This window comes from Bathycoccus prasinos (assembly GCF_002220235.1).
Source record: "Bathycoccus prasinos genomic : Chromosome_8".
In the NCBI taxonomy this organism is placed as follows: Eukaryota; Viridiplantae; Chlorophyta; class Mamiellophyceae; order Mamiellales; family Bathycoccaceae; genus Bathycoccus; species Bathycoccus prasinos.
Window position 1 is genome coordinate 644,826 of NC_024001.1, and position 24,107 is coordinate 668,932.

Below are 24,107 nucleotides of genomic sequence, written 5' to 3' on the forward strand. Positions count from 1 at the left end.
CGCGTCCAATGCAGTGCTTGGTTTTGTGTTTCTCTTTCTTTCTTTCTTTCTCTCGTTCTCTCTCTCTCTCTTTCTCTCTCTCACGTTTGAAAATTAAAACCAGGTGCGACGCGTTTGAACCTGTCGAGCTCGTTTTGGCCAAACGTGATTAAAACTTTGCGTTGATTTTCTCCCGACGAAATGGGTGAGAAACCAGCATCCATAAATCCCACAGAGCATCTCAATCTGATGCCTCTAAATTTCACGTCTATATTGACTCTGGGAAGTTGCTGCGAAAATCCACCTCGTTGGCTGTAAGTGATTGTGTCTTTCGCTTTGTCTCTGAACCCCGGCAGTATTTCGTTTTCTTTTTCTTCGTCGAGGAGTTCGAAACGATGTGAAAACTCTTTGTTGATAACTGTTATATTCGCGCAGAGGTCGAATCGAACACCACACATCTGTTCGAGATACGGCGAGTATATACTTTTAACGTAACCGACTTTGACACCCACGCACGCGTACTCCTCCTTCGATACTGTTGTACTTTCAGGCGATAACTCCGATACTCGTACTCTAATAATCTGTGCATCGCCATCTTGCTGCGGAGCATACGGCGATTGTAGCTCTAATTCTTGGTCCGCAGTCACGCCCATGATTTTAGCATACCCCACACCCGAACCTTCCGAACCCGGAGCGATTTCTCCATTTGTCTTCCAGCGCAGGTGCGAGAAGAAAGGCACCTTCAGTTGCTGAACCGTTGGTACTGAAGGGAGTTCCTTTGCTCTCTCTCTCGCCAGTTGCAAGGTATCGTATGTTCTTCGCTTCTCAGCACTCTCCGCGATGTTCTCATAAGCGTCGTTTATCTTCGCGCAAGATTCTGCGGCCTTCTCTTTTTCCTGAGATTCCTGAGATAGGACTTTATCCGGGTGATAGTTGAGCATCATTTTGTTCTTCATCTCTTTTGCGTGTTTTAAGGCGTTCGGGAATAAGGGATGTGCCATGGGCGGAGATTCCGGCGGAAAGTAAGCCTCGTGGTGTATATCGAGTATGTGATAACAACCATTTTTGTCACTTATGATTTCATCGACTTCATAACAAGATTCCAACATCCTTCTAGGCGCTGCCATTGTAAAAAAGTTTCTTTCCCGGGCACGTCAAGAAAAAGAATTGAAGTGAATGCGCGTTTTTAAATGTGAAAGAGGAAAAAAAATTTTATGTGTGACAACCCCCCTAGAGTCACGGTGCTGGTTAAGCTAAACAAGTTTTAGATAATAGTAGTATTCTTTAATAGATATAAAACGTTAGAAAGTCTGGCGTAGGACCTAAACAGGTTCTTCGCTCTATACATCAAAATGTTACCCTAAAATCACACACACCCCCTGAATGGGTACACTATGCGGACGTGCGGGCCCGCATACGTGCGTCCAGGATCGCCTTCCTGCGACTAAAGTATGATTAGCGAAATGTTTTTCCCCATGATGGTAATAAATAAAAATAAAAAATCCGAGAGCTGATACATACTAACACCATGACTTTCCGACGTCTAAACATGTGATCGGCACGTTTAGATGGCAGATCTTCTTGGCATAGATATGCTCAATCTCATAACACTTAAATACCTCCGGTACTGTAAGCATTGTGGCCCTCTAATAGATGTTTCGTTCTGTTTCGGCAATTGGACTTTTTATTTAAAAGGCTACGCTAATTCTTTGATTTCAGTCGTCCAAAACTCTAGTCCTACCAAAACCGAACAAAAACACCCCCTGATGTAAAAAATACTTTTACATCAGATTAGAAGTAAGCACAATAAGGTCACCTCATCATACGTATACACACGGCCTATGTAACTCGTATAAGGAATTTTTAGGTGTTGTGTGTCATCGCGTTGGAGTCATCGATCGCGAGCGACCTCGTTTCTTACCGCTACTCTCCTTTTTGCTGTTAATGTTGTTGTTGTTTCTATAATCGTCTTCGTCGTTCGAATACCTTCTTTTCCCACCTCCTCCTTCTTTCTTAAAACTCTTCAAATCGCACTGGATCTTCGAAACGCCAAATCTATTTTCAAATTCAATCCCGTCGCAATCGTCGCACGCGTTCTCGGCATCGGTTAAATATTCGAAATCTACCTCGCCGATTTGAAGAAGCAAATCTGCTTCTTTTCACCACTTTTAGAAAAAAATTAAGGTTTGGCGAAGCTGAACGCGCGCATATTCAATAAGTCATCCAAAACTCGCCTGCACAAGTCGTAACAACATCTAATTCATCGTTTCAAGCCGTCAGTTTTCTCTGATTCACCGTATCCGCGCACTCGGCCCCGTGCTCGCGCGTTGCAAAATTCAATCAAAATTCGCCGATTCGTGTTGAAAAAGAACGCGAAAGTTTTGATAGACTAACCGCATAGATTGACGCGCAAATACGACTCAGCTGTCCATCATGAGGCGTCCTAAGTAACAGCCAGGGGCGAAAGGTAAAACGAAGACGCGTAAACAGTCTTCTGATGCCAGAAAGAGGCCAAAGAGGCCGCGGAGTAAGTGATTCCATCGGGGTGGAGTCTTTCGTGGTCGACCTTCCCGTCAGCGCCTTGTTTCAAGAATATCGGATGAAACATCGTATCCGTAAACTCGTGTATGAAGCTCATACCGGGAATTTTTTTGAACTCATCGCCTAAATATCTCATCATGATGAATATTTATGTTTGACATACTTCCATGGTGTTAAAACAAAAGTGAGTTGAGTGTTTCCCGGAACGAACGAAAAAACTACCTTTTTTTCACTCCAAGAAATGATTAAATGCGATGCGTTTTGTGAGTTTTCTCGAGTACGCGCGCAACATGTCGTTTATTATGAAGTATATTTCTCTCTCTTGCTTTCGTGTGTGTATGTATATTACAATGATGAAACTCAAACAAGTTTCAAATGATTGCCTAATTTTTTCCAGAATTCGTTCGTTTCGTCGATGAAATCGTCTATTCCCGTAAAGTACACCGTTTGAAGTAATCCGGTTTCTTTCTCGAGCAACGGATCATCCCCATCTCCAAAAAACGCAAACCCCACATCCGGATTTTCCGTTCTTTTCAAATACAGATGGATACGTTTTGGTGTGTGGGTATGACAATCGTTTTTCTCAGGTTCGCGTAAAGCGCCCATCCCGCCGTGAGCAGCGTACCCGGATAAGCACAACACAGAACCGGGTGTGAGCCAGACATCCTTCTTATACACCTTACCATCTCCTTCTCTGTACATGGTCAAGTACATCAAATTGAGCGCAACGATGACGTTGACGAGATCACCGCCTGTCTTTGCGTTCCCTTTGTTATCTTTGTGCATTTGCTGTTCTGCGAGAGGACCTGGTGCATTCCCGAGCATTTGACACTTCCTTACGTCTGGGATTTGAAACTCGTAATCTTTGTGAACGATTCCTTTACTCTTCAAGTCAGCAAGAAGTTGTTTGCTTTCTTCATCCTTCAGCGGTGCTTGCAATCTATTTGACTCGAAGTCGTCGTCAGTACTGTACTCGTTTCGAACCTTTTCCGGTTTAGCGTCGGGAGCGTTCAAACCGCCTTTCAGGAGTTTTTCAACCTCTGTATTCGTAAACATTTCTGCGTACACGCAACACCCGTAACCGTCGTGGTCCTCGTGAAGTAAACCTTCGAACGGCGCTAAAGAGTTCACTTTTTTTGTCGATGGAGTGCACGCGAGCAAGCAACTGCACTCTGCATTCTGAGGTGTCCAAATATAATCGTCTTCAACCACCTCCAAAGAAACAGTTTTTTTAGTAGTCGAGTACTTTTTCTCAAACGCCTTTTTGTACTCTGTCTTGAATCTGTCCGAAGTTGTTGAAAACTTACAGTGAAACTGCGCGTTTTTCTCTTTGACGAGCGCGTTCCGAGTTGTTTTCAGTATATGTGTGAGCGCAGTTTCACGCACACACACAGTAAACTCATTATCAGCAAAGTTTTTAATTCTCTTGGACAAGCGATCTTGATTGTCATCCATGGGCTCGCAAAAATCTTTCGACCGTTTAACGAAGGCGCGCATGCACTTCTTGTTCCATTTGTTGTTCTCGTCGATCAAGATGCGTTCCTTACCTTTTGAGTCTTTACCGACCCAAGTCTTGCCGGGGATACACTTTTTCTGCTCCTCGTTGTTTTTAGGCATTTTGTACATCACATGCGCTTCTTCTTTTTTTGAAGAGACACGCGATGAAAAGAGCGTATTTTTTTAGAGGAGAGGAGAGGACGAGAGGTTTTTCCTAAGGAACTTTTCTATTGAAAAAATAGAAAGTCTATTTCCAAAGGAAAAAAATAGGAAATCTATTTTTTTTTGTCTTTCGTATAGAACTCGTATAAGGAATTTTTAGGTGTTGTGTGTCATCGCGTTGGAGTCATCGAGTTTGAAAGTGAGGGAAAGTTTGAGAATTTCTCCACTTTTATCGAACGCATCGTCATCGAAACAATGACACCCTCTTCTCCTCCTTCGCAGGAGTACGCGCCAACCCGCTCTGACGATATTCTGCGCCGCAGTTTTTCCTCCAACTTTTACTCGAATGCATCAACTACCTTGTCGTTCGTAGGAAAAAAGAGTTCAAACTCAATCGAGTGAAATTGGAGACGACGCTTATGGAAATCGAGAAAGTACAACGGGAACGGAAACTGCTCGAAGAGAACGCGTAAGAGACAAAATGTAAGAGACATAAGCGCAAGTAAATACAGTAATAAACTACAAGAAACAACCGGATTACAAACAGGAGCTGCGATTGACATCATTACTCGTTTTTTCCGGTGGAATTTACGTTGATTGGAGTAAACAACGTGGGCGCTGTTATTCTGTTCGGGCTTGACGTCGCATCGTCGTCATCGCGAAGAAGTTTTTGGAAGTGCACAGCTTGTCGATGCTTCCAAAAATCATCACTGTTCCACTCCAAATGCTCTGTAAAAATTCTCTCGTTTCGCTCAAACGTTTCCTCGCAATTTTTAGGCACCGGAAGGTCTGCTATCCTTTGCTTTGTCACTCTAGAAATGAAACGTCCGATTTGAAATATGGTCTTCGTCGTCAATCGAAGAAACGGTTCGGCAAAAAACTCCCAAAATTTGGTTCCAACCTGGTTTATCAGTTTATAATTCTAGAACCAAATTTTGGTGCGAAAAATAAAACGCTCGATCTGAATTCATAAAGTGCAGCACAAAAATAGAAAGAAGAAGAAGAAGAACTCGCACTACTTTGGGTGAAGAAGTCACACGAACGAACGAACGAACGAACGAGCAAACGATGTCGGGTAAAAATCAGCTGTGTAGTTACGCCGATAATCCTCCGATGAAGATGGAGATCGACAAAGGTAAGGAAGATCGATACGGCTTTTTTTTCCCTTCTCGTGTCTTCTTTTTTTCCCCTCGTTGCGCGCGCTCCCCGCATATTTTTTAAAAGGTTGATTTTCTAAAACGGTGCACGCGCGGCGCGCGCGCTCACAAAGGACGCGTGAACGATGTTTACTCACTCTGAATGGACATCTATGACATGCGATTCGTTCTTCCCGCGTGCGCCTCTTCGCGACCACTTCGAAACTCTTTTCTTCAACCTTCTTTTTTTTGTATCTTCTGTTTCTAGTACTCACCCGATTCGTTCTCTCTTCGTTTGTTTGTTTGTTTGTTATAACCAAAACAAAAATAGAAGAACAACAAAATAATGCTATTGCGCCTTTTATCGATTGGGAGAGGACACTCTTGGACACTCTGGGGAATCATCTGAAGAATACTTCCACAGATGATGGTGACGATTCAGACAAGATTGGTGCTGAGTTATTCGAGGCGGTAGTGTCGCAGAGTTGTGACGTCTCGAGTATTCCGGAAAGTAAGTCCGACGGCGTGTGCGTCTCTGCGATTTCAGCTCTATTTGAAATTCAAACAGACGGGAACGGCGAGTTGGTGAGCGACGCGAATGGTGGTGATGATACACATCAAACTGCGTATCTTCCTCCACCCCTGTCTTCTTCGGGTGTTCGTGGTATGCGCAAAGATGCTCCGAAGCACATCGTCGTCTCCATCGAGGCAGAGACGAAGAAGAAATACGAAGGGGAAGAACAAAAGCAAAAAAAACGAACGTTGGCCTTACCGATGGGTGAATCGGAAACGAAGTTTTCCGATGCTCCGAAATCAAAGAAGAACGTTAGAACGGAAGAGAAGAAGAGAGAGTTGTGCGACCAGAAGAGCGCAGAGGAAGCCGTGTTTTACCACGACGAGTTGAACAGGATGGCCTTTCGTAGCAGAGAGGAAGCAAACAAAATATTAAAAAAATTCGCGGTAAAATTCAAAGAGCAAGCCGAACGTCTGACGTCTAAAGCCGCGGAAATTTACGCGCAGAAGAACGAAGGTGACAGTAGCGCTCAAGATATTCCCGAGGTAAATGAAGCGGTGAAGGCGATGATTACTTATATTCAACTCTCCCGGTGCATTGAGCCGAGGGGCATGTCTCCAGACGAGAACCCGCACATCGTCTACATCATCGCCGTCATCGAGGAAGCGGATGAAAACGGTTATCGTAAGTTCCTCCGTTACGTGGTAGACTATTCGCGGAAGGAGGTCAAGGAGTTTTTCGAAACAGAGTCGAAAAAAGGGACCATCGCGTTTTTGCACAACGTGTCTGTGCTAAATGCGCTGAATTTACCGTTCCATCCTTTGAAAACGCTGCGACAAAAAACCAATTGTTTTGACTTTAGCTACGTCCCCTATACCAAGGAATCTGTTCATGGGTGTGATAACCGGATGAAACTTTGCCGTGAGAAAGATATCAAAAACGCGGCAACTTTTTATAACGTGCTTCACCTCCTTCACCCGTACGTTCAAGCGGCTGCTTTGGAGAAACCGCAGTGCACGCACTTTGTCCTAACGACTTTTGATTACGTGATGGAGCAAAACTACTATCGTCCACTGACGGACGCAGAGGAAGAACAAGTTCGAAATCACATCATCCACCGAGTCGAAAACCAAGACAGTATCGTCTTTGTTGCTGCTATTCCGAACTACCAGGGTTTCGGTCGCGGCGGATACGGAGCGCCAAACGCTCCCGGGGGCGGGTATCCGCAAAACGCTCCACCACCGGTCCAGCCGGACCAAGAAGCCCCACCAGCGTTACCTCCACCACCAGCGTTACCTCCAGTGGATCCACCAGCCGTCCCACCTTTCGTTCCAGTCCAACAACACTACCAAGATGTGGGTGGATATTACGTGGCGTTTGGTCATTGGCCGCCTATGGTGAAAGCCGCCTATTCCGCCACGATGTTCAAGTTGCTCATGAATACGTTTTCCGCGGAAGGTACACTCAAAAATATTCACTCGCTTCTCGTTCATTCGCGTAAAGTTTGGGAAACCATCCTCCAAACTGCGGTAGTCATGGTGGCTGATGAAGAAGGAAAGTACACCTTGGATGCAACCGTGGATAATTTTGAACTCTTCGCGAGCGGCGAGTATTCAAAGAGTGGCTTTGAAAAGAACATTCTAAAAAACGCGCATCTTAGAGATGCAGTACAGAGCGCGTTGATTATTGAAGGCGATGGTAACAACCAATCTTCTGACAAAGTACTCTACGAGACCAAGTTGGATCCTCGGTTACGAGCGGCACAAGTTATTCATGCGTTTATTTCTGGAGTTACCAGACACCCGTGTATGGGTCTGAGTATGATGGAAAAGCAAGATTTCCACGCGAATCAGTTGAAGCGTTTTCATGCGTCGCTTGCCTCGCTCGCCGAAAAAATACGATTAAGAGAAGGCGAGAACGTCTTTGATGATATCACGGCGGATCCAATCGAACCGAAGCGCCAGAAAAAAAATGTCAAAAAAAGAAAGGCGCCGGAGACGACGACGACGACGACGACGATAAAAGATAAGTTGAACGCGACGTATATCAAAACAATGGAGGCAAGAGAAAGCAAATGGCGCATTTTGTTGCCCACACCTGAGGATTGGCGTAAAGTAATCGTTGCGGGAAAATCGCTTTGGTTCCAAGACGCGTACGCCAGGTGCAGAAACATGCACCTCGAAAACGACGAGGTTTTCGAAAACGTGCAGACAGTTTTTGAGACGTTTGGCACTGAACTCGCGCTGAAATTTCTTAGAACTAGTGGTTTCGCCTCTCGATTAGGCCAAGTTGGAACGGCAAAAGTATTCGTCGAGAAACTTCTTCGCGTATTCGAAAAGTACTGCAACAACGATCCTGCGTCGTTCGAGAAAGTTTTCTGCGGTTCTTTCTTCGCCGCTCTCGCGAACGACGAGGAGTTTGAGAACTTTGTCAAACGCTTAGAGCGAGTACTCGATGAAGTTTTCAATGGCGATAGAGCCGCGTTCGAGAAAGTTTTCTGCGATTCTTTCTTCTCCGTTCTCGCGAACAAGGAATACGAAGACTTTGAAAAGTACATAAAAAATATGAACAAGATCTCCGCAAAGGACGGCGGGAACGATTCTAAGTTGTTGCACAGTGGTTCACTCCATTCAGCCATAGCGAAATATGGCGAAAGCCATATGGAGAAGACTCTCGATACGGTCAGAACGTTGCCGATGTTTCAAGGCAGCAAAGGTGAAGCGTTGCTTGGAAAAGCAATGCGCGACAACTCCTTCATCTCTGCCATCGCGAAAGACGAAAAAAATGGTGGTTCATTTTCGCGCACTATGAAAAAAATCCACGAGTCACCAGCGTTCGCTGGAAACGAGCAAGCGCTTAAGAACCTGTTCAATACGAGCACGCTCTTAAGCGAGCTTGCGAAACATGGCGAACGATTCCTCACCGCTCTCGAGAATGAGAAGAAAGAGTCGTATGGAGACAAAAACAAAGAGTTTGCGACAGTGTTAGCGAGAACGAAACGTGGTAAGAGTGGGAAAATTACACTTCCAGAGTTCGTCGAGAAGGTTAAAAGAAGATATACTGACTGAAAAGTGAGATGTTTAGAACTAGTTCCGATGTAATATTGAAATTTCCACGCAAAGATACAAATACGAAATATTGAGTAAGGGAAAACTACATAAAACTAACACCGCAGAGTAAACGTCGATTTTTTCATTAAAGCTAAGCGGATACGTTCATAATAACTCATCATGCATGCTCAATTAGTATCACCATCAGTGTCATCATCATCTGTCGCTTCGGTGTTTAAACGACGGTGTCTCGAGAGCACGCGACGGAAAAGTGGTTCGAGCAGACCGTGCTGCCGCGCGAAGAAGAAGGTTGATGATGATGATGAAAATGTAACTGCCAACAACAACAGTCAACAAAGAAGAAGAAGAAGAACCGCACTCCTCGGCGTTGCATCGACGTCCATGTTCCTCAAACACTACGGAGACACCAACCCTGCACTCGCGATTCAATCGGAAATTGAACTGACGAATCTATCGTACACACCCGCGGAGTGCCCGCCGAATCAATACTTACCCTCGAAGAAATCTGCCATGTGCGTGTTATTCACTGCAACAGCAAAGAGCAAGAAAAAAGTCTCCGCGGCGAACGTGTTTGGATTCATCGACGATTACGACGGGAACTCCGCGGCGACGAATAACGAAACCGGAACGTCGAGGGTTGTGTTGGCGCAAATCGACGAGGAGATTCCTGAAGGCACGAGCGAGGTGACATTTGTGGTGACGGTATTCAAAGAGTCGTATAACAAAGGGAAGTTTAAGTTGAAAGGGTTCAAAGCGGTGGAAGCGAACGCGGCGATTAACAAGAGGTTCGTGCCGCTCGGGGATTGCGATTTGGATACGACAGCGCCGGGGTGTCCGGACGATCCACTGGCGTAATTGTTAGTGTGTTTATGTGTGTGTGTACCTGGTATTTTTCTTTCGCCGATGACTCTATTATATAAATGTTCCTTCTCGCTCTAATTTTATATACGTTTTCCCCTCCTCTTCTTAATATAATAATTCTCTAATCAAAATATGCCGCAGACGGACCACCAGGCCATACCCACCGTGCTCCAAATAAACGCGTGGACGCAACTGACGTATAAGCCTTGCTTCCATAATTTCTCCAATCCAATCTTACCGGACCCGTAATATACAGCGGCTTGACCACTCGCGTAGTGCGTTAAGCCACCAAAAGTGTTCGTATTCATAGCTAATGAGATGGCTGCTAATTTAGGAGGCACACCTCCGGCAATCATCATGGTCAAAAAGGCGCCGTACAAAGCGCCGACGTGCGCGGATTGCGAAGCGAACATGTAGTGGCTTAAAAAGTACGCCAAGTGCAACGCGACAAAAGCGGAAGTACCGACTAAGTTCCACGAGATGAGAAAATCGCGAACAAATCCAGAGAGCCATTCGATGACGCCTAAATCGTTCAACTGTTGCGACATGCCAATCAAGATGGCAAACCAAATCAACGTGTCCCACGCGCCTTTTTGCTCTAAAGCGTCGTCCCAGGATAAAACGCCGCTGATGAGCATCAAACATAAACCAGTCATGGCAGCCACGACCGCGGCGATCCCGAGCGGAGCACCAAAGATCCATAAAAATACAGTCGTCCCTAAGGACAAACACATGCGCTTCTCAATCTCGGCTAACGGACCCATGGCTTGTAACTTCTTCGCCGCTTCCATGGGCGCTTTCGGCGTCGCGTTCAACAAAGGCGGATCGACGATAAACACGATCAACGGAGTGACCATCATGCATATAAACGCGGGAACGAATGCCGCAACTGCCCACTCGTTGAATGGGTTGACGAATGGAATGCCCATACCGATGGCAATTTGCATGCATAAGAAATTCTGCGCGGCGCCGGACATTAAAAATGCCGACGTGGCCCCGGTGCCTTGCAACTGCTGCCCGATTAAAAACTCCTGCGTCCTCGGATCTAAAGACTTAATGACTGGAATGAATACGCCAGCCGCTCTGGCTGTCGTCGACGGCATCGCGGGTGACAACAACGCCTCCGCTAATTGAAATCCATACGCTAACCTCAAACTCGATTGCCCGGCGACCGAGACGAACAACAGCGCCAATCGATCGCCAAAGCCAGTCTTGACAAACGCTCGAGCAAAAAACGCGGTGACTAAAATCAACCAAACAACCTGGTTCGATACCGACGATAGCGCTTGATCAAACGTCAACGTTTTCGTCAACAAACTGACCGTCATCGCCCCGAACGCCCACGCGCCAACCGGGAGCGGCTTCAAAACCAACCCGCAAATAGTCGCCGAAAAGATCGCCAACAGTTGCCACGCTTCCGAGGTCAACACGTCCGGTTTAGGAAATCCGTAAAAAACTGCGAATCCAACCGAAATGGCAAACAACGCCGTCTTTCGGTGAAAAGTCGCCAACTCGGGTGATTTCACCCCAAAGTTTGGCTCCTCGTCGTCGTCCACGTCGTCGTCGTAGTTCCTCGCCGGGACGACGACCTCCGCGCTCTCTTGTTCTTCTCCCGCCGAAAGACTCGCGTTCTCCTCGCCTTCGTCTCCTCCCGCAGAAGCCCTCAAAAAGAGTGCTGCTCGTTTTCGCCTCTCGTTTTCGCCTCGTCGCAGTACTCTACTAATAGTATATTTATTATTGGTATTATTATTATTATTCGCTCTACTCTTCATCTCGTCGCACGCGTCGTTGGTCTTTTTCTGAGGCACCAATGCCCCAGACGCCAACGAGTTGGAGGAAAACCAAGAAGAATCGCTTTTACGACGGCGACGTAAACGACGACGAAGAAAACGGCGATCAAAACTTCCACCATTACCATCGTCTGAAAAAGACTTCGATAACGCGCAGGAGGACGCTTTCGTTGTCGCTGATCTTCCGAAAAGAAGAGACGAAGACGAAGAGTTTAGGAGCATTATCTGATTTTTCCGTCCTTGTCCAAAACCGCTTTTTGTGCTCCCAACGTGAGGATTTGTATTCGTCGTGTACGTCTTAAACATCATCATCATCAAAGAAGTTTAGTCGTCGTCGTCGTCGTCAACGGTAAACAGAACAGAACAACGCACCACCAGCACTCTCGATGATCTCTCTCTTCTCCGCGTGCTCTCTCTCTCCGCGTTTACGTACGTCGTATTTGTGTGTGGTTTCAACCGTACGTAAAAGAAAAGTTTCCCGAAATACATTGGTTTAGGGTGGTAAAATTGGATGTAAGCAAGTTATATTACACGGTGTATTGTACGACGTTTAGTATATCGGCTAAAACTATAGTACATGTATGAGTCTTTTTATAGTTTAAGCGTCACGGTTTTCTTCGTCGCGATGGCTTTTGGGAGGCGCGGATGTCGTCGCACGCCGCCGCGGTTGTTGTTGTTGTTGTTGTTGTTTAATGTATTTCTTTTAAAAAGAGAGCGATTTAAGATTTAAGCGGACGAGGACCCCCACGCGTCTCTGGCGGCTTTGACGACGTCTTCGGGTTCAGGGTGCGCGCCAGGGACCGCATCCGCCCAAGCGAATGCGATGTCGTCGCCGTTCAAAACGAACGTCCCGCCGAGACGCAAAACGCCTTCGGGAGGACCCGTGAGTTTTTCGTTCGGGTCGATGGGAGACAACGCGATGACGTTGGTGATGTACTTCCACCAGTCTTGCAAACTAAACCCGGGAGGTTTCATCTCCGGTTTCGTCGATTTATCCACGTCTGTTAAATTCCCGAACCCGGCCGCTTTATAAGCCTCGAACGTCTTCGACGTGTCGACGAAGACGCGATCCGCCGGCACCTCCGGATTGAGTTCGAGAAACTTTCGCAGCTTCTCCGCCGTCGGCGATACCGAAATGAACGTAATATCGCCGCCTAATTTTTGAATCTCCGGTCTTTTTGAACTCATGCTGTTCGCAAAAGACCAACAGAACAGTCACCCGAGGTGGCGCAAATACACAACGACGTCTTTCTTATTCTCGGTTTGAGGTAAAACGACTTGTTCGTTAAATTGGTTCGTGAGTGTTAAACGTCGCATCGCAGATGCGGAGATTTCTTTGCCGTTGATTTTCGCGCCTTTAACTTCTCCTCCTTCTTCACCAAAATTCGCCTCGCACTCGACGAGGTCGCACTCGCCTGAACTCGTGTTCGTCGAAGAAGCGCTCGTCGCTCTCGAAAACTTTTGGACGTAATGTGAATGACGTCGCGAAGATGATGATGATTTTCTTAAACTTCTTCGAACAACCGTAGTCGTAGTCGTCCTAAAAACAACCCCCCCGATTCTCGTCGAAAGCATGGTCGTCGTCATAATCACTTCTCTCTTTCAACAAAATCCACGCGGTAGTAAAACCAGACAGACAGTCGCAAAGGAAAGAAAGAGAGAGAGAGAGAGAGAGTCAGCGGAGATATTATTTATCCAATTTATCCACTTTTTCAGAGCAAAAATTCTATTTAGGGTTTAATACGCTACCCTAAATTTGAAATGTCCTTCGTTTGGGGAAAAGCAACGCACGCGTCTCTCTCCACTGACGAGAAAGAGGCGTCGAAGATGTTCGAGCGCTTCGACGACGAGGAGGAGGAGGAAGAAAATGATGTAAAAAAACAACGATTTCGTCGCAGCAAACGGTGTTGGTTTTTATGTGTCGATGTCGTGGTTTCTTCTCTGATCGTTTTCGCGGCCGTTCTGGTTATCAGAAACGACGTTCATCAGGTCGTTGTTTCGAACAACGCTTTGAATGAGAATACGAATACTAAAGTCGATGTTCATCAAAGTCATCATAAATACGCGTTCACACCGACGAACGGTAAAATCGCGTACTCCTGGGTCGCGAAAGGACACGAGTTACCGTCCGAGACGACTTTCACGGGTTCGAAGAGCAGTAAAAGGAGTTTTGAAAGTGAATCTGAATTCAAATACATGCACATGGCGATGCCGACTGAGTTACCGGACGGATCCATCGCGGTTGCGTTTCAAGCGTCACCGACGGAATACGAAGGGTCCATCCGGCAAGCTCTCTATTGGGCGATATCGAGAGATAATGGCGTGACGTTTTCGAGACCGGAAATGATCGCGAAGGACGATCAGCTCCCGGTTTGGACGCCGGTTCTGAAAGTGAGCGGACAGAGAGTGTTTTTGTTATACACGGTGAGTTCGAGGAAGTGTCGGTATTACGACCAGTCGAGAAACGCGTTAAGACACTCACCGGGCGGGGACGTCGTGTATAAAGTGAGCGACGATAACGGGAAGACGTGGTCGAGTGGACAGGTTATTTTATCCTACGGAAGCGAAGACGGGATGCCGAAAGTTATAGCGAATACGTTGGTGGAGTTGGAAGACGGGTCGTGGGTGTTGCCTTTTTGGAGAGAGCCCGGGAAGACGTGTCCACAGATGAAGAGCGAGGTGAAAGATGCGAGTCTGTTGAGGAAAGGTAGCGCGGGAGTTATACGATCTATGGATCAAGGGTTGACGTGGGAAGTGTTTGGGAATTTAACAGCTACGAAAGGCGAGTCGTGGTTGATTGAAAATACCGTCGTCGAGAGAAAGAGTGAAAGAAGGAAGACGACGAAGAAGAAAGAGAACAACAACAACAAAGGAGGAAGGACGAACAACGTGTTGGTGCAACATTTTCGAACCAAATCGGGCGTCGCGTTCGTCAGTCTTTCGAGAGACAACGGCAAAACCTGGACCGAAGCTTCCGAGACGACGTTGCCGAATCCAAACTCGAAAATGCACACCATTCGCATCGACGATGGCGATACTTACGACGCCTACGACAACGTCGACGAAAAAACTTTGTCTTCTTCCTCTTCCCCTTCAAAATCATTCTTCGTCGCAGCGTACAACCACCACCCGCGCACCCGAGACCCGCTCGTCCTCGCCGTCAGCAAATCCACCGACGGCGTCGACTCTTGGAAACCGTTCGCGAAAATCGAACCCGGCGGTATGCGAGAAATAATCAAACCAGAGTTGGACAAATCCTTGTTAAAGCCAGGCGCGATGCAATACGCCTACCCGACCATCCACTGGACCAAGGACGGGAAATACTTACTCGTCGCGTATTCCGTCATGTACGGCGCGAGAGGTCAGCTGACGTGCTTCGGCATTCGAGTCGCGCGGATGGAAATGAAAGACGTTCCCAGACCTTGAAAAAATCAATCGCGTTTTTGTTCGCGCAATACTAGCAGTAATAGTTTTAGAGTAGTAGTAATAATACGAGTAGTCATAGCGCGCTGTATTCATGTACCATTGCAGATACGTTGGATTTCCCAAGAGTAGTAAGAGGAGACCGTTTTCGCTCACTTTTTGAGCACGAACAACGAGAAGGATGACGACGACATCGTCGAGGTCGTCGTGTGTGTCCTGTTTCCAGCAGCAAAAGCAAAAGCATCGTCGTCTCTTCTCTCGATCATCCTTTTCAATTAAAAATCATCATCCTCATCGTCGTCATCGTAAACAACAACTCTTCGTCGTCGTAAAATCATCGACGACGCAAAGGGAAAACGACCCGAACAATTCGGAACTTCTCCTCGTCGCCGTGGCGGTTGGCGTGACGACCGGTCTCGCAGTTTCCGCGTTCAACTTAGCCGAGAGTCACGTGCACGCGTCGGTGTTTGATTTTACGTTTCAAACGTTTCTCGTGGCACCATCGGAAACGGATGTTGATGTTTTAACGACGGAAACGACGAACGAGATGTTGCTGAATAAGTTTCAAACGTTGAGTCAAAACAGCGGAAACGCGTCGTTCGTGAGCCACTCGTTACAAGTGATCGTGCCTACATTAGGCGGGTGCGTGGTTTCGGCGTTGAGGGACGTAGCCGGCGGATCGTTTCTCGGGGAGGAGGCGGTTGGTACCGCGACGTCTCGAGCGGCGACGGCGGCGGCGGCGGTCTCGACGAGGGAGGAAGAGAACAAAAACGCGACGAAGACATCGAGTGTGGTAGTAGAAGACGTGAAGAAAACGGTGTTGAAAACAGTCGCCGCGGTGGTAACTTTAGGCACGGGGGCGAGTTTAGGACCGGAAGGACCAAGCGTGGAGATTGGCGCGGCGGTGAGTAGCGGCGTCGGGAGAGTGGCGAGTTATTTCGAATTGAAAGCGTTTGGCGTCGACGAAAAGAAAAGCATAAACAACAACAACAACAACAACAACAACAACAGTAACGGAAATAGTAATATTAGTAGTAGCGTCGGAAACGTTGGGTTGCTCGCGGCGGGAGCGGCGGCGGGCTTGTCCGCGGGGTTCGGGGCGCCCATAGCCGGCCTCTTTTTCGGGTTCGAAAGCGTGTTAGCTCGGAATTCGACGTATACGTTTGGTCAGCAGCAGTTTAACAACGCGTCGACGACGGAGATGGTCATCGTGGCCGCTGTTTTAGCGGGAACGATGACGAATTTGTTGTTGGGCGAGTCTCCGAGTTTCAACGTGCCACCGTTTGAATTGTTGACTTTAGCAGAGTTACCGTTGTATTTGCCGCTCGGGTTGTTGTGCGGCGCGACGGCGATTATTTTCCGAGGCGTCTCCAATCGCACCACGGATTTAGCCGGTTTTTTGAGCGATTCGCACGCAAAGAGTGGATTTGGGATACCGAGATACGCGCAAGCACCGTTAGGTGGGTTCGCCTTGGGCATCTTTTCCATATTTTACCCCGAAGTGTCCTACAACGGGTTCGATAACGTCAACGCGTTGTTAACGACGGACGTGTTACAAATTTATAAACCAGAGTTGTTGGTGCAGTTGATCGCGGCAAAACTGCTAGCGACGAGTTTATGTCGATCGAGCGGGTTAGTCGGTGGTGTGTACGCCCCGTCTTTGTTTATGGGCGCCGCTTTAGGTGCATCTTATGGTGGATTTCTCGCGCACATGGACTCGATGTCCAATTTGATTGAAGTCGCACCGCCGCAGGCGTACGCGTTGGTCGGGATGGCTGGCGTGTTGGCATCCGTGTGTCGCGTGCCTTTGACGGCAATTTTGTTGTTGTTTGAGTTGACCGGGAACGCGAAAATTATTTTACCGCTCATGGGAACAGTTGGTGTGGCGAGCTGGGCGGTGAAATCCGCCGACGCTTGGTTCGACACGCAACAAACCGCGGGTTTAATTTTTGAAGAAGCGTCCATGGATTCCGGCGACGGGTTCGCGAACGTATCGTTCGATGAATTCGCCAAAATTGACGATCGAGAATCAAAATCGGCGACGTCGATTTACGATAACTTCGCTCGAGTTGGTTTTGAAGGAACGGAAACGGAAACGACGACGACTTCGACGACGCGAAGATCTGCCGCTGCGAAAGTTTTACACGAAAGCGCCGCGTTGGTGGACGTTTCGAAAACGTGCGCGAAAGTATACAAAGATGCAAAACTGAAAGACGTCGCTAAAAAAATGATGGAAGAGAGGCATGGTGGATCGTTAGCGACGACTTCACACGCTATAGTGTACGATAAATTCATCGAGGAGAGCGCCGCGTATAAAACTCCAATCGGTGTCATCTCCGTCGTAGCGCTCGCGAACGCGGTCGACGGGAACAAAGACGGGTACTATGACGTCGAGATGAAAGCAAAAGATGTCATGGAACCAATCGGGTGTATTCTATCCGCCGAGGAAACGATGGAGACGAATATGAACAGATTTAAACAAGCCGAGTGTGAGATTGGTGTGATATTCAGCGACGACGGCGATATAAAAGCACTCATTGATTTGCGCGAATTTACCGTGTTTGAAAGCTCAAATCGCGTCGCAGATTTCGCAAACGAAAAGTAGATGTACTAGATGTAGAACAGCCATTGATTATGTATTTTATTATCATGTATTTTGTGTGTATCAAATGTATTTTCACTCACTCTGCTGGAGAGACTAAACTTACTAGAATTTCGACGGGAAACCGGCTACCGTGACCATTTCCACTTTTTCTGCTCCCGATGCGTCGTCCACGTACGAAACGCGCAGTTTCATCGCCAACGCTTTCTCACCGTGCATGGAGTTTTCGACGCGCATAATTTGTGTGAGTATCTCGCTTTCACCGCTGCCCTTCAGCGCACTTCCAGAAGCGTGTTCTAAAACTACGGTCATGGACTTGGGCACGGCTGATTGTAACGCGACGTTCGAAACCGGACTCACAGATGTCACCTTTGCGAGAATGGTTGTTTTCTTCGAATCGACGGAGTCTTTAGTACATTCAAAGACGATTGTCAAAGGTTGCGAGTTGTGCGCAGTGAACGCACAAGTCTTCGGTGACTTTGGCTTTGGAGGTTGTGGCGAAGGAGCAGGTAGCGCGTCCATACTCAAACCACTGAGCATATCGTCCAAAGGCGATGCCGAAGCTTTTGCGGCGGTGCTCACCGGTGCCGCACTCGCCGGAGTTGAGGCGTCAAACGCGTCTAGTAAGCCAGTCGCAGATGACGGCGTTGCCACTGACGCTGCTATCGGTCCAAGATTTGAATTCAATTGAACAGGCGTCGAAGACGCGTCGCCGAATAAATCTGCGAGAGGATCAGTACTGTTCGATTGCGGCGGTTTCGACGCAGATGCCGGAGCGGAGGAAATGGAAACGTCGCCTCCTAATAAATCATCCAAAGAGACTTGCGGAGAGTGATGAATTTCCGGTGGTTGCTTCAATACAACTTGCGCAGTCACGTGTGAAGGAGAAGGAGGCGCAACTGGCGCAGACGCAGGCACAGATTCGATGTCAGCGAAGAGATCGTCCAACACATTCGCCGCGGCGAGCACCACCTTTGACGCCGCCGGCGGCGAGTTTGCGACTGTAGCACTCGTTTGCACCACATCATTTTCACCGCCAAAATCGAGCAAGTCTCCTAACGCGGCGCTTTCGCTCGTGTTCTCCTCACCAACCGCTCGAGCGTTACTGGTAACTAACGATTTTCGTCGTTTCTTTTTCCCCAACTCGACGAATTTCGGCGCTTCCGGCGGCGGCACGCGTTCCATCACCGTCGTCAACACCTCCGACCCGGCTTCAATGATGTGCGAATATTCGCACGCCCTGGCTTGCAATTCCAAGTCAACGGATGCTTGTAATGGCTTCATCGCGTCAATCGCTTGCGCAGCTTGCGATTGATCTCTCGCCGTTACTTTTGTCATTGCCGTCAACGCGTATTGTTTCGTAATTTCACTTTCTTTCGCGTCTCTCAAGAATACTTTCAACAACGCGGCAATATCTTGAATCGTCACGGTATTCTTCTCTTCGTTTTCCAACGTCGGCACGTGCGCTATGCAATCCGCAAACTCGCCACACACCCAACACGTCGTCGATTTCAACTGCTGCGTTGCGTTCTCTCCTAAATCTACGCACGCTTTGAACATGCTCCGGCCAATCAAGGCTTGCAACTTTTCGTCTCCTCGCGACACGACGCCGCAAAAAGTTCTTTGGTCCACATCGTCCACGTATTCTCCCGCCTGACGAAACGTCTCCACGGTCATTTCGCATCGCCAACGATCATCCGGCGCATTTTCTCCTATGAGCGTTACGATGCGTTTCGTTAAATCGCGTTTGAACTCTTTGTCCGCAACTTTGAGGTACTCTAAAAGTTCCGGCACTAACGTTCGAACGTTACTCGCGTTAACTAAATTATACACTAAGTTTAACGCCGATTTCCGAATGCTCACGTCGGAATCCTTCACGCACTCGACTATAGTTTTTCGATGTCTCTGCACCGCGCCTTGATCAATTTTAACCACGGACGATAACGCCGTCAACGCGACATACTTTGCGTTGTTTTCTTTACTCGCTAAAAACTTCCCGAGAATATTCACCGCTAACACTCTTAATCCACCAACCGATTCCGTTTCTACGATGCACTCGACGCATTCCAACAAGATCGAAGCGCCGGCAAAATTTTTGCTCGAAAACTCCGTGTTGGAAGCCACGTGCGCTAAGGTGTCTGACATTTCGTCCGACGTCTCGCTACATCCTCGGCCTAATACTTTCAGAAGTTTTAAAATGTGCACCTGTAAAAACGGATCCGAGTGACCTCCGACGTCGTGTTCGCTTTGTTGATTATTACTATTATTATTATTATTATTATTCGCGCTCGAGGAACCGACGCTCTTTTTCTTCGTCTGCTGTGAATTCAACGCTTTCAAAACTTTACACAACGAACCGACTTTCTTTCTCAATCGTTCGGTTGCTCGATCGGCGGCGTCTTCGTCAAACTCGCCGTCAATCTCGTCCGCTTTCCTCACGTCCTCGGTATCCTCAAAAACGTCCGACGGTCCTTCGCACAACCTATACGCTAACGTCACCGCGGCTAACAAAACGCCGTGATGTCTGTCGTTCAACAACCTCTCGCACGGATCTAGAAAACTCTCCGCTAACTCGGGCACTTTCTTCGCCACTCGAATCGCGCACAGCGCCGCCTTCTTCCTCACGTAGCTGTTCTTCGACAGCATCAACTTCCTCACCTCCTCGCTCACGTCTCGAGCCATCTCGCTGGTGCATATGTTCCCCAACGCGCACAACCCTAACCCAACCACGTACACATTCTTACTCATCAAATCGCTCTTCACGCTGTTCGTAATCAGCATCGTCACTTCCGAGCGTTCGTCCATCAGCGTCATCAATCCTAAATACCCCAACCGTTTATTCGCGTAATCCGCCATCGCCGTCAACTGCACGCACTCCATCTGCCCGAAATGCGTCGGGTACCCCAGCATGTGCACGAACAACAACTTCGCCACGTTCCTGTGTCGAAACATGTTGGACAGTTTCGCGTCCGCGAACGCGTCTCGTATCGCCGCGGATTCTTTCGCCACTATCGATCGTTCCTCTTGTTTCGTTTTCGCGTTACGAACCAATCTCACGAGTTCTCTTAAGCGCACGCACTTGAACGCGAGCGAGTGCTTCCCGTCTTGATGACCAGAACCATCACCTCCAATCGAAAGTTCGCGTTCCACTTGTTCCCGTTTCGCTTGCGCCGTGTGGATGAACTCTTTCACTTTCGTTTGCGCTTTCCGTTTCAGCTGCGAAAGGTTCGCGCTCATCCCTTCGTCGGTGTTCGCGTTTCCTCCTCCCATGATGACGAACGAACGCTCTCGATAACACCAACACGAAGACAAAGAAGAAGAGGAGAGGACGAGAAACACACCAGAGAGAGTCCACTCTTGCTCTCGTTCTTGTTGTTCTCGCGTTCTCGTTACGCGTTCGTTACGTATTCGTGTGTTGATCGTTTTGCCGTCTCGGGAAGGTTTTCTTTCCCCGCACTTAAAGTTCTCCACTGCTCTTGCGTAAGACTATGAGAGCGATCATCCTCGCAGTCGGAGAACGCGAGAGAAAGGAAACGCAGGGAGAGAGAAAGGAGGAGGACGAGAAGAAGAACAACAACAACAACGACGAGAAGAAGAAGAAGAAGAAGGGGGGCAATGGCGAAAGTTTTTCGAGCGCGAGCGATGTCGACCTGTTGCTCGTGTTTAAGCCGTTGTTGCAATACGCGATCGAATCCGTGCAAAAGTGTTCTTCTCTCGTGACGTCGTGCGTGGTGTTGGTGGAGAGAGAAGACGCGCAGTTCGCGAAAGAGTTGTGCGAGAAAATGACGACGACGCATGCGTCTTCGTCTTCTTTACCTTCGTCGTCTTCGAACAAGAGCACGACTTTGACGACGACGAAGGAGAAGAAAGTGAGATTCGAAGTCCTCGAAGTCGAAGGCAAAGGCGGCGACGCGAACGCGTTGAGAGAGGTGCTGACGACGGAGATGAACGAATCAGACGACGAAAACGTTTTGGTCGTTTCGCACAAGACGGTGTTTGACGTCCCGCTGGAGGAGATCGTCACGGCGCACCGGCGTCTGGACGCGTCGCTGACGGTTTTGATGTCCGAGAGGAGAGCGTGGGATGAAATCGACACCAAATACGGACGCGCGCCGAAGAACGCGAAGTATATCGGTTTGAGCGACGATGTGGAAGAGAGGAGTAGTACGAGTAGGAATAGGAAGAGTAAGAAGTTGATGATCAAGAGGTTAGTGTTTTCCTCGAGCGAGAGCGAGAAGACGGTGAAGATTAATCGATCGGCGTTAGATTCTGTCGGCAACGTTCGAGCGAGCGTGCGGTACAGAGACGTGCGAGTGTATTGTTTTTCAACGGCGGCGTTGGTGAAATGCTTGAAGAAAGTATCGTTAGCGAGGAGTAATGATGGTGTGAAGAGCTTCATGTCGTTGAAAAATGACATCGTACCGGAGATGTGCAAAGCGCAATTTTGGAATACGGCGGCTACGAATAATGGCGACGACGGTAAAGAAAACGACGTCGTTGAGAACGGCGGTACTTTGAGCAGCGAAAAGCCCGTCTTGGCGATCATTTGTCGTCCGGAACAGCAGCGAGATAATTTTGCGTGCGAAATCGAGCGCGTTACCCCGCACTTTCTAGAAATCAGCAAAGAGATTCTTTCCGCGGCGCAATCTTTAGTCGGCCGAGAACCGTCCGCGAGACACGAAAACTTCGTCGCCTCTGACGTCGAACTCGGAGGTAAAGCCATCATCGGCGCGCACTGTGCGATACTCCCCGGCGTTTCCATCGGCGAAAAAGCGCACATCAAGCGTTCCGTCATTTCTCGCGACGCTCGCGTCGGCGCCAATTCGAAGATTACAAACTCCGTAATCGGCTCGAACGCTCGCGTCGAAGCAAATTGTCAAATCGTAAACTGCGTCATCGGCGATCGCGCTTGCGTCGGTAAGAACAGCACTCTGAAAGAATGCGTCGTCGAGTGCGACTGCGAAGTCGAGGAGGATGAAAACGTGAGAGAGGAAACGTTAAGAAAGAAAGAAAGAAGCGCGATAGAGTAGTTCGTAGCACTTTTTGTGAAAATCTCGTCTGAATCCGCGCGCACAAAAAAATTCAAAATTCCGCTTTAAAACCTCATTAGCCTTTGTCCCATCATCGTATAATAATATCATCATGAAGCTTCGCGAGCATCCAATCTCGCGCGTCCTTTACTCGCACGAAGATATCGCTTCTGCGGTGGAGAACGTCGCGTCTGCAATTCACGCGCGATTCGGAACGACGCAGTACGAGAACGTTATTTTCCTCCCGTGCATGACCGGCGCGATGTTTTTCGCGAGCGATGTCATGCGACGGCTCCATCAGATGTTACTCGAAGAAGAAGAAGTAATAGTGGACTTGGAACTGGGATCGTGCGTCGCGACGTCGTACGAAAACGTGAACGCATCCGGCGTCGGGAGCGAGAAAGTGAAAAACGTGCACGTGAAAGGAAACGTGCGCGGGAAAACCGTCGTCGTGATCGAAGATATCGTGGATACCGGCAACACTCTGGTCACCTTGTGCGACACTTTATACGCTCAAGGCGCGAAAGACGTGCACTGCGCGACGCTCCTGAATAAACAAGCGAGAAGGAGAGAAGAGAACACGAAAGCGTTTGAACGGTTACTGGCGAGAGAAAATGATGCGGAGAGTAAAGAGGAAGGTTTGTACATCGGCATCGAGTGCGAGGACGAGTTCGTCGTCGGCTTTGGCTTAGATTACAACGGCGCGTACCGGGGCTTACCGTACATCGGCGTGTTGACGGAGAAGGCCATACGCGAGATGATATGATGAAGTGTAATACTATAGTATCTATCCTAGCGTAGTACCTATCCTAAATTCGTATTCACGAAACAACTATTATTCGTTCAACAGCAACGCGTCGACCATATCTCTTTCGCTCTCGACGCCGACCATATCTAACAACGAATTCGCCGCGCGCAAAACTTCTATCCGCAAACCAATACTATCCTCTTCTTCTGTGCTATTATTATTAGTATTAGTATCGTTCGTCTTTCTTTTTCTGTACAACGCGTCGTATTCTTTCATCGCAGACGCGAACAACTCCAAATCCTTCCTCTTCATTCGCACCGCGCCTATCGCGGATTCTCCTTCGCTCTCCTTCTTCGTCTCGAAATGGACCACTCGCATGGCATCCGTTATCTCTTTTCCCCCGACTTTACCTCGCGCGAGTTCCAGCGCGTTTCGTAAAATCTCCGTGAACATTTGTTCCGATTGGCCGAACACGCTCGTTCTTTTTCTTATTCTTGTTGAAGAAGACGAAGACATTCTCGCTCGAATGTGTACCAACGCGTAGACGTTTTCTCGCTTTAAATCGATCGTTTTGTTTCGAGCGTACGACGTTCTTTCATTACGAGCATCATCATCGTCAGGAGTCTTATCGTCGTCTGTTGTTCTCGTTGGTAACGCGGGCATCGTCGCTCTCGTTTTGGTCGTCCGAGGAGATGGCTTTGAAAACTCTTTTCCGCCGGAAAGAAAGCGTCGCAGACGACGCGAGTGAAGAAG

General features: G+C 48.2%; 12 protein-coding genes across 12 annotated transcripts; 6 read left to right on the top strand and 6 right to left on the bottom strand.

The window, feature by feature from the left end:
* Nucleotides 1-80: 80 nt before the first annotated feature.
* On the bottom strand, nt 81-1,106 carry Bathy08g03500 (unknown protein; the record flags this gene model as incomplete). The annotated part of the gene is made up of 1 exon (XM_007511766.1): nt 81-1,106. One exon carries the CDS (start codon nt 1,104-1,106, stop codon nt 81-83), a length of 1,026 nt encoding a protein of 341 aa, XP_007511828.1.
* Nucleotides 1,107-2,880: 1,774 nt separating this feature from the next.
* Nucleotides 2,881-4,137, bottom strand: Bathy08g03510 (unknown protein; the record flags this gene model as incomplete). The annotated part of the gene is made up of 1 exon (XM_007511479.1): nt 2,881-4,137. The coding sequence occupies one exon, from the start codon at nt 4,135-4,137 to the stop codon at nt 2,881-2,883; it is 1,257 nt and encodes a 418-aa protein (XP_007511541.1).
* A 1,844-nt stretch (nt 4,138-5,981) lies between these two features.
* Bathy08g03520 (unknown protein) lies at nt 5,982-8,897 on the top strand (the record flags this gene model as incomplete). Its single annotated transcript, XM_007511634.1, has 1 exon — nt 5,982-8,897. One exon carries the CDS (start codon nt 5,982-5,984, stop codon nt 8,895-8,897), a length of 2,916 nt encoding a protein of 971 aa, XP_007511696.1.
* A 162-nt stretch (nt 8,898-9,059) lies between these two features.
* Nucleotides 9,060-9,755, top strand: Bathy08g03530 (predicted protein; the record flags this gene model as incomplete). Its single annotated transcript, XM_007511756.1, has 1 exon — nt 9,060-9,755. The coding sequence occupies one exon, from the start codon at nt 9,060-9,062 to the stop codon at nt 9,753-9,755; it is 696 nt and encodes a 231-aa protein (XP_007511818.1).
* Nucleotides 9,756-9,886: 131 nt separating this feature from the next.
* Nucleotides 9,887-11,866, bottom strand: Bathy08g03540 (2-oxoglutarate/malate translocator; the record flags this gene model as incomplete). Its single annotated transcript, XM_007511594.1, has 1 exon — nt 9,887-11,866. One exon carries the CDS (start codon nt 11,864-11,866, stop codon nt 9,887-9,889), a length of 1,980 nt encoding a protein of 659 aa, XP_007511656.1.
* A 411-nt stretch (nt 11,867-12,277) lies between these two features.
* On the bottom strand, nt 12,278-12,739 carry Bathy08g03550 (predicted protein; the record flags this gene model as incomplete). Its single annotated transcript, XM_007511296.1, has 1 exon — nt 12,278-12,739. The coding sequence occupies one exon, from the start codon at nt 12,737-12,739 to the stop codon at nt 12,278-12,280; it is 462 nt and encodes a 153-aa protein (XP_007511358.1).
* Nucleotides 12,740-13,312: 573 nt separating this feature from the next.
* Bathy08g03560 (hypothetical protein PTSG_00864) lies at nt 13,313-14,977 on the top strand (the record flags this gene model as incomplete). The annotated part of the gene is made up of 1 exon (XM_007511477.1): nt 13,313-14,977. The coding sequence occupies one exon, from the start codon at nt 13,313-13,315 to the stop codon at nt 14,975-14,977; it is 1,665 nt and encodes a 554-aa protein (XP_007511539.1).
* Nucleotides 14,978-15,155: 178 nt separating this feature from the next.
* On the top strand, nt 15,156-17,579 carry Bathy08g03570 (predicted protein; the record flags this gene model as incomplete). The annotated part of the gene is made up of 1 exon (XM_007511348.1): nt 15,156-17,579. The coding sequence occupies one exon, from the start codon at nt 15,156-15,158 to the stop codon at nt 17,577-17,579; it is 2,424 nt and encodes an 807-aa protein (XP_007511410.1).
* A 102-nt stretch (nt 17,580-17,681) lies between these two features.
* Nucleotides 17,682-20,846, bottom strand: Bathy08g03580 (predicted protein; the record flags this gene model as incomplete). The annotated part of the gene is made up of 1 exon (XM_007511472.1): nt 17,682-20,846. One exon carries the CDS (start codon nt 20,844-20,846, stop codon nt 17,682-17,684), a length of 3,165 nt encoding a protein of 1,054 aa, XP_007511534.1.
* A 218-nt stretch (nt 20,847-21,064) lies between these two features.
* On the top strand, nt 21,065-22,606 carry Bathy08g03590 (predicted protein; the record flags this gene model as incomplete). Its single annotated transcript, XM_007511673.1, has 1 exon — nt 21,065-22,606. The coding sequence occupies one exon, from the start codon at nt 21,065-21,067 to the stop codon at nt 22,604-22,606; it is 1,542 nt and encodes a 513-aa protein (XP_007511735.1).
* Nucleotides 22,607-22,718: 112 nt separating this feature from the next.
* Bathy08g03600 (hypoxanthine phosphoribosyltransferase) lies at nt 22,719-23,372 on the top strand (the record flags this gene model as incomplete). The annotated part of the gene is made up of 1 exon (XM_007511699.1): nt 22,719-23,372. The coding sequence occupies one exon, from the start codon at nt 22,719-22,721 to the stop codon at nt 23,370-23,372; it is 654 nt and encodes a 217-aa protein (XP_007511761.1).
* A 69-nt stretch (nt 23,373-23,441) lies between these two features.
* Bathy08g03610 (unknown protein) lies at nt 23,442-24,017 on the bottom strand (the record flags this gene model as incomplete). The annotated part of the gene is made up of 1 exon (XM_007511567.1): nt 23,442-24,017. The coding sequence occupies one exon, from the start codon at nt 24,015-24,017 to the stop codon at nt 23,442-23,444; it is 576 nt and encodes a 191-aa protein (XP_007511629.1).
* Between the last annotated feature and the right edge of the window lie 90 nt (nt 24,018-24,107).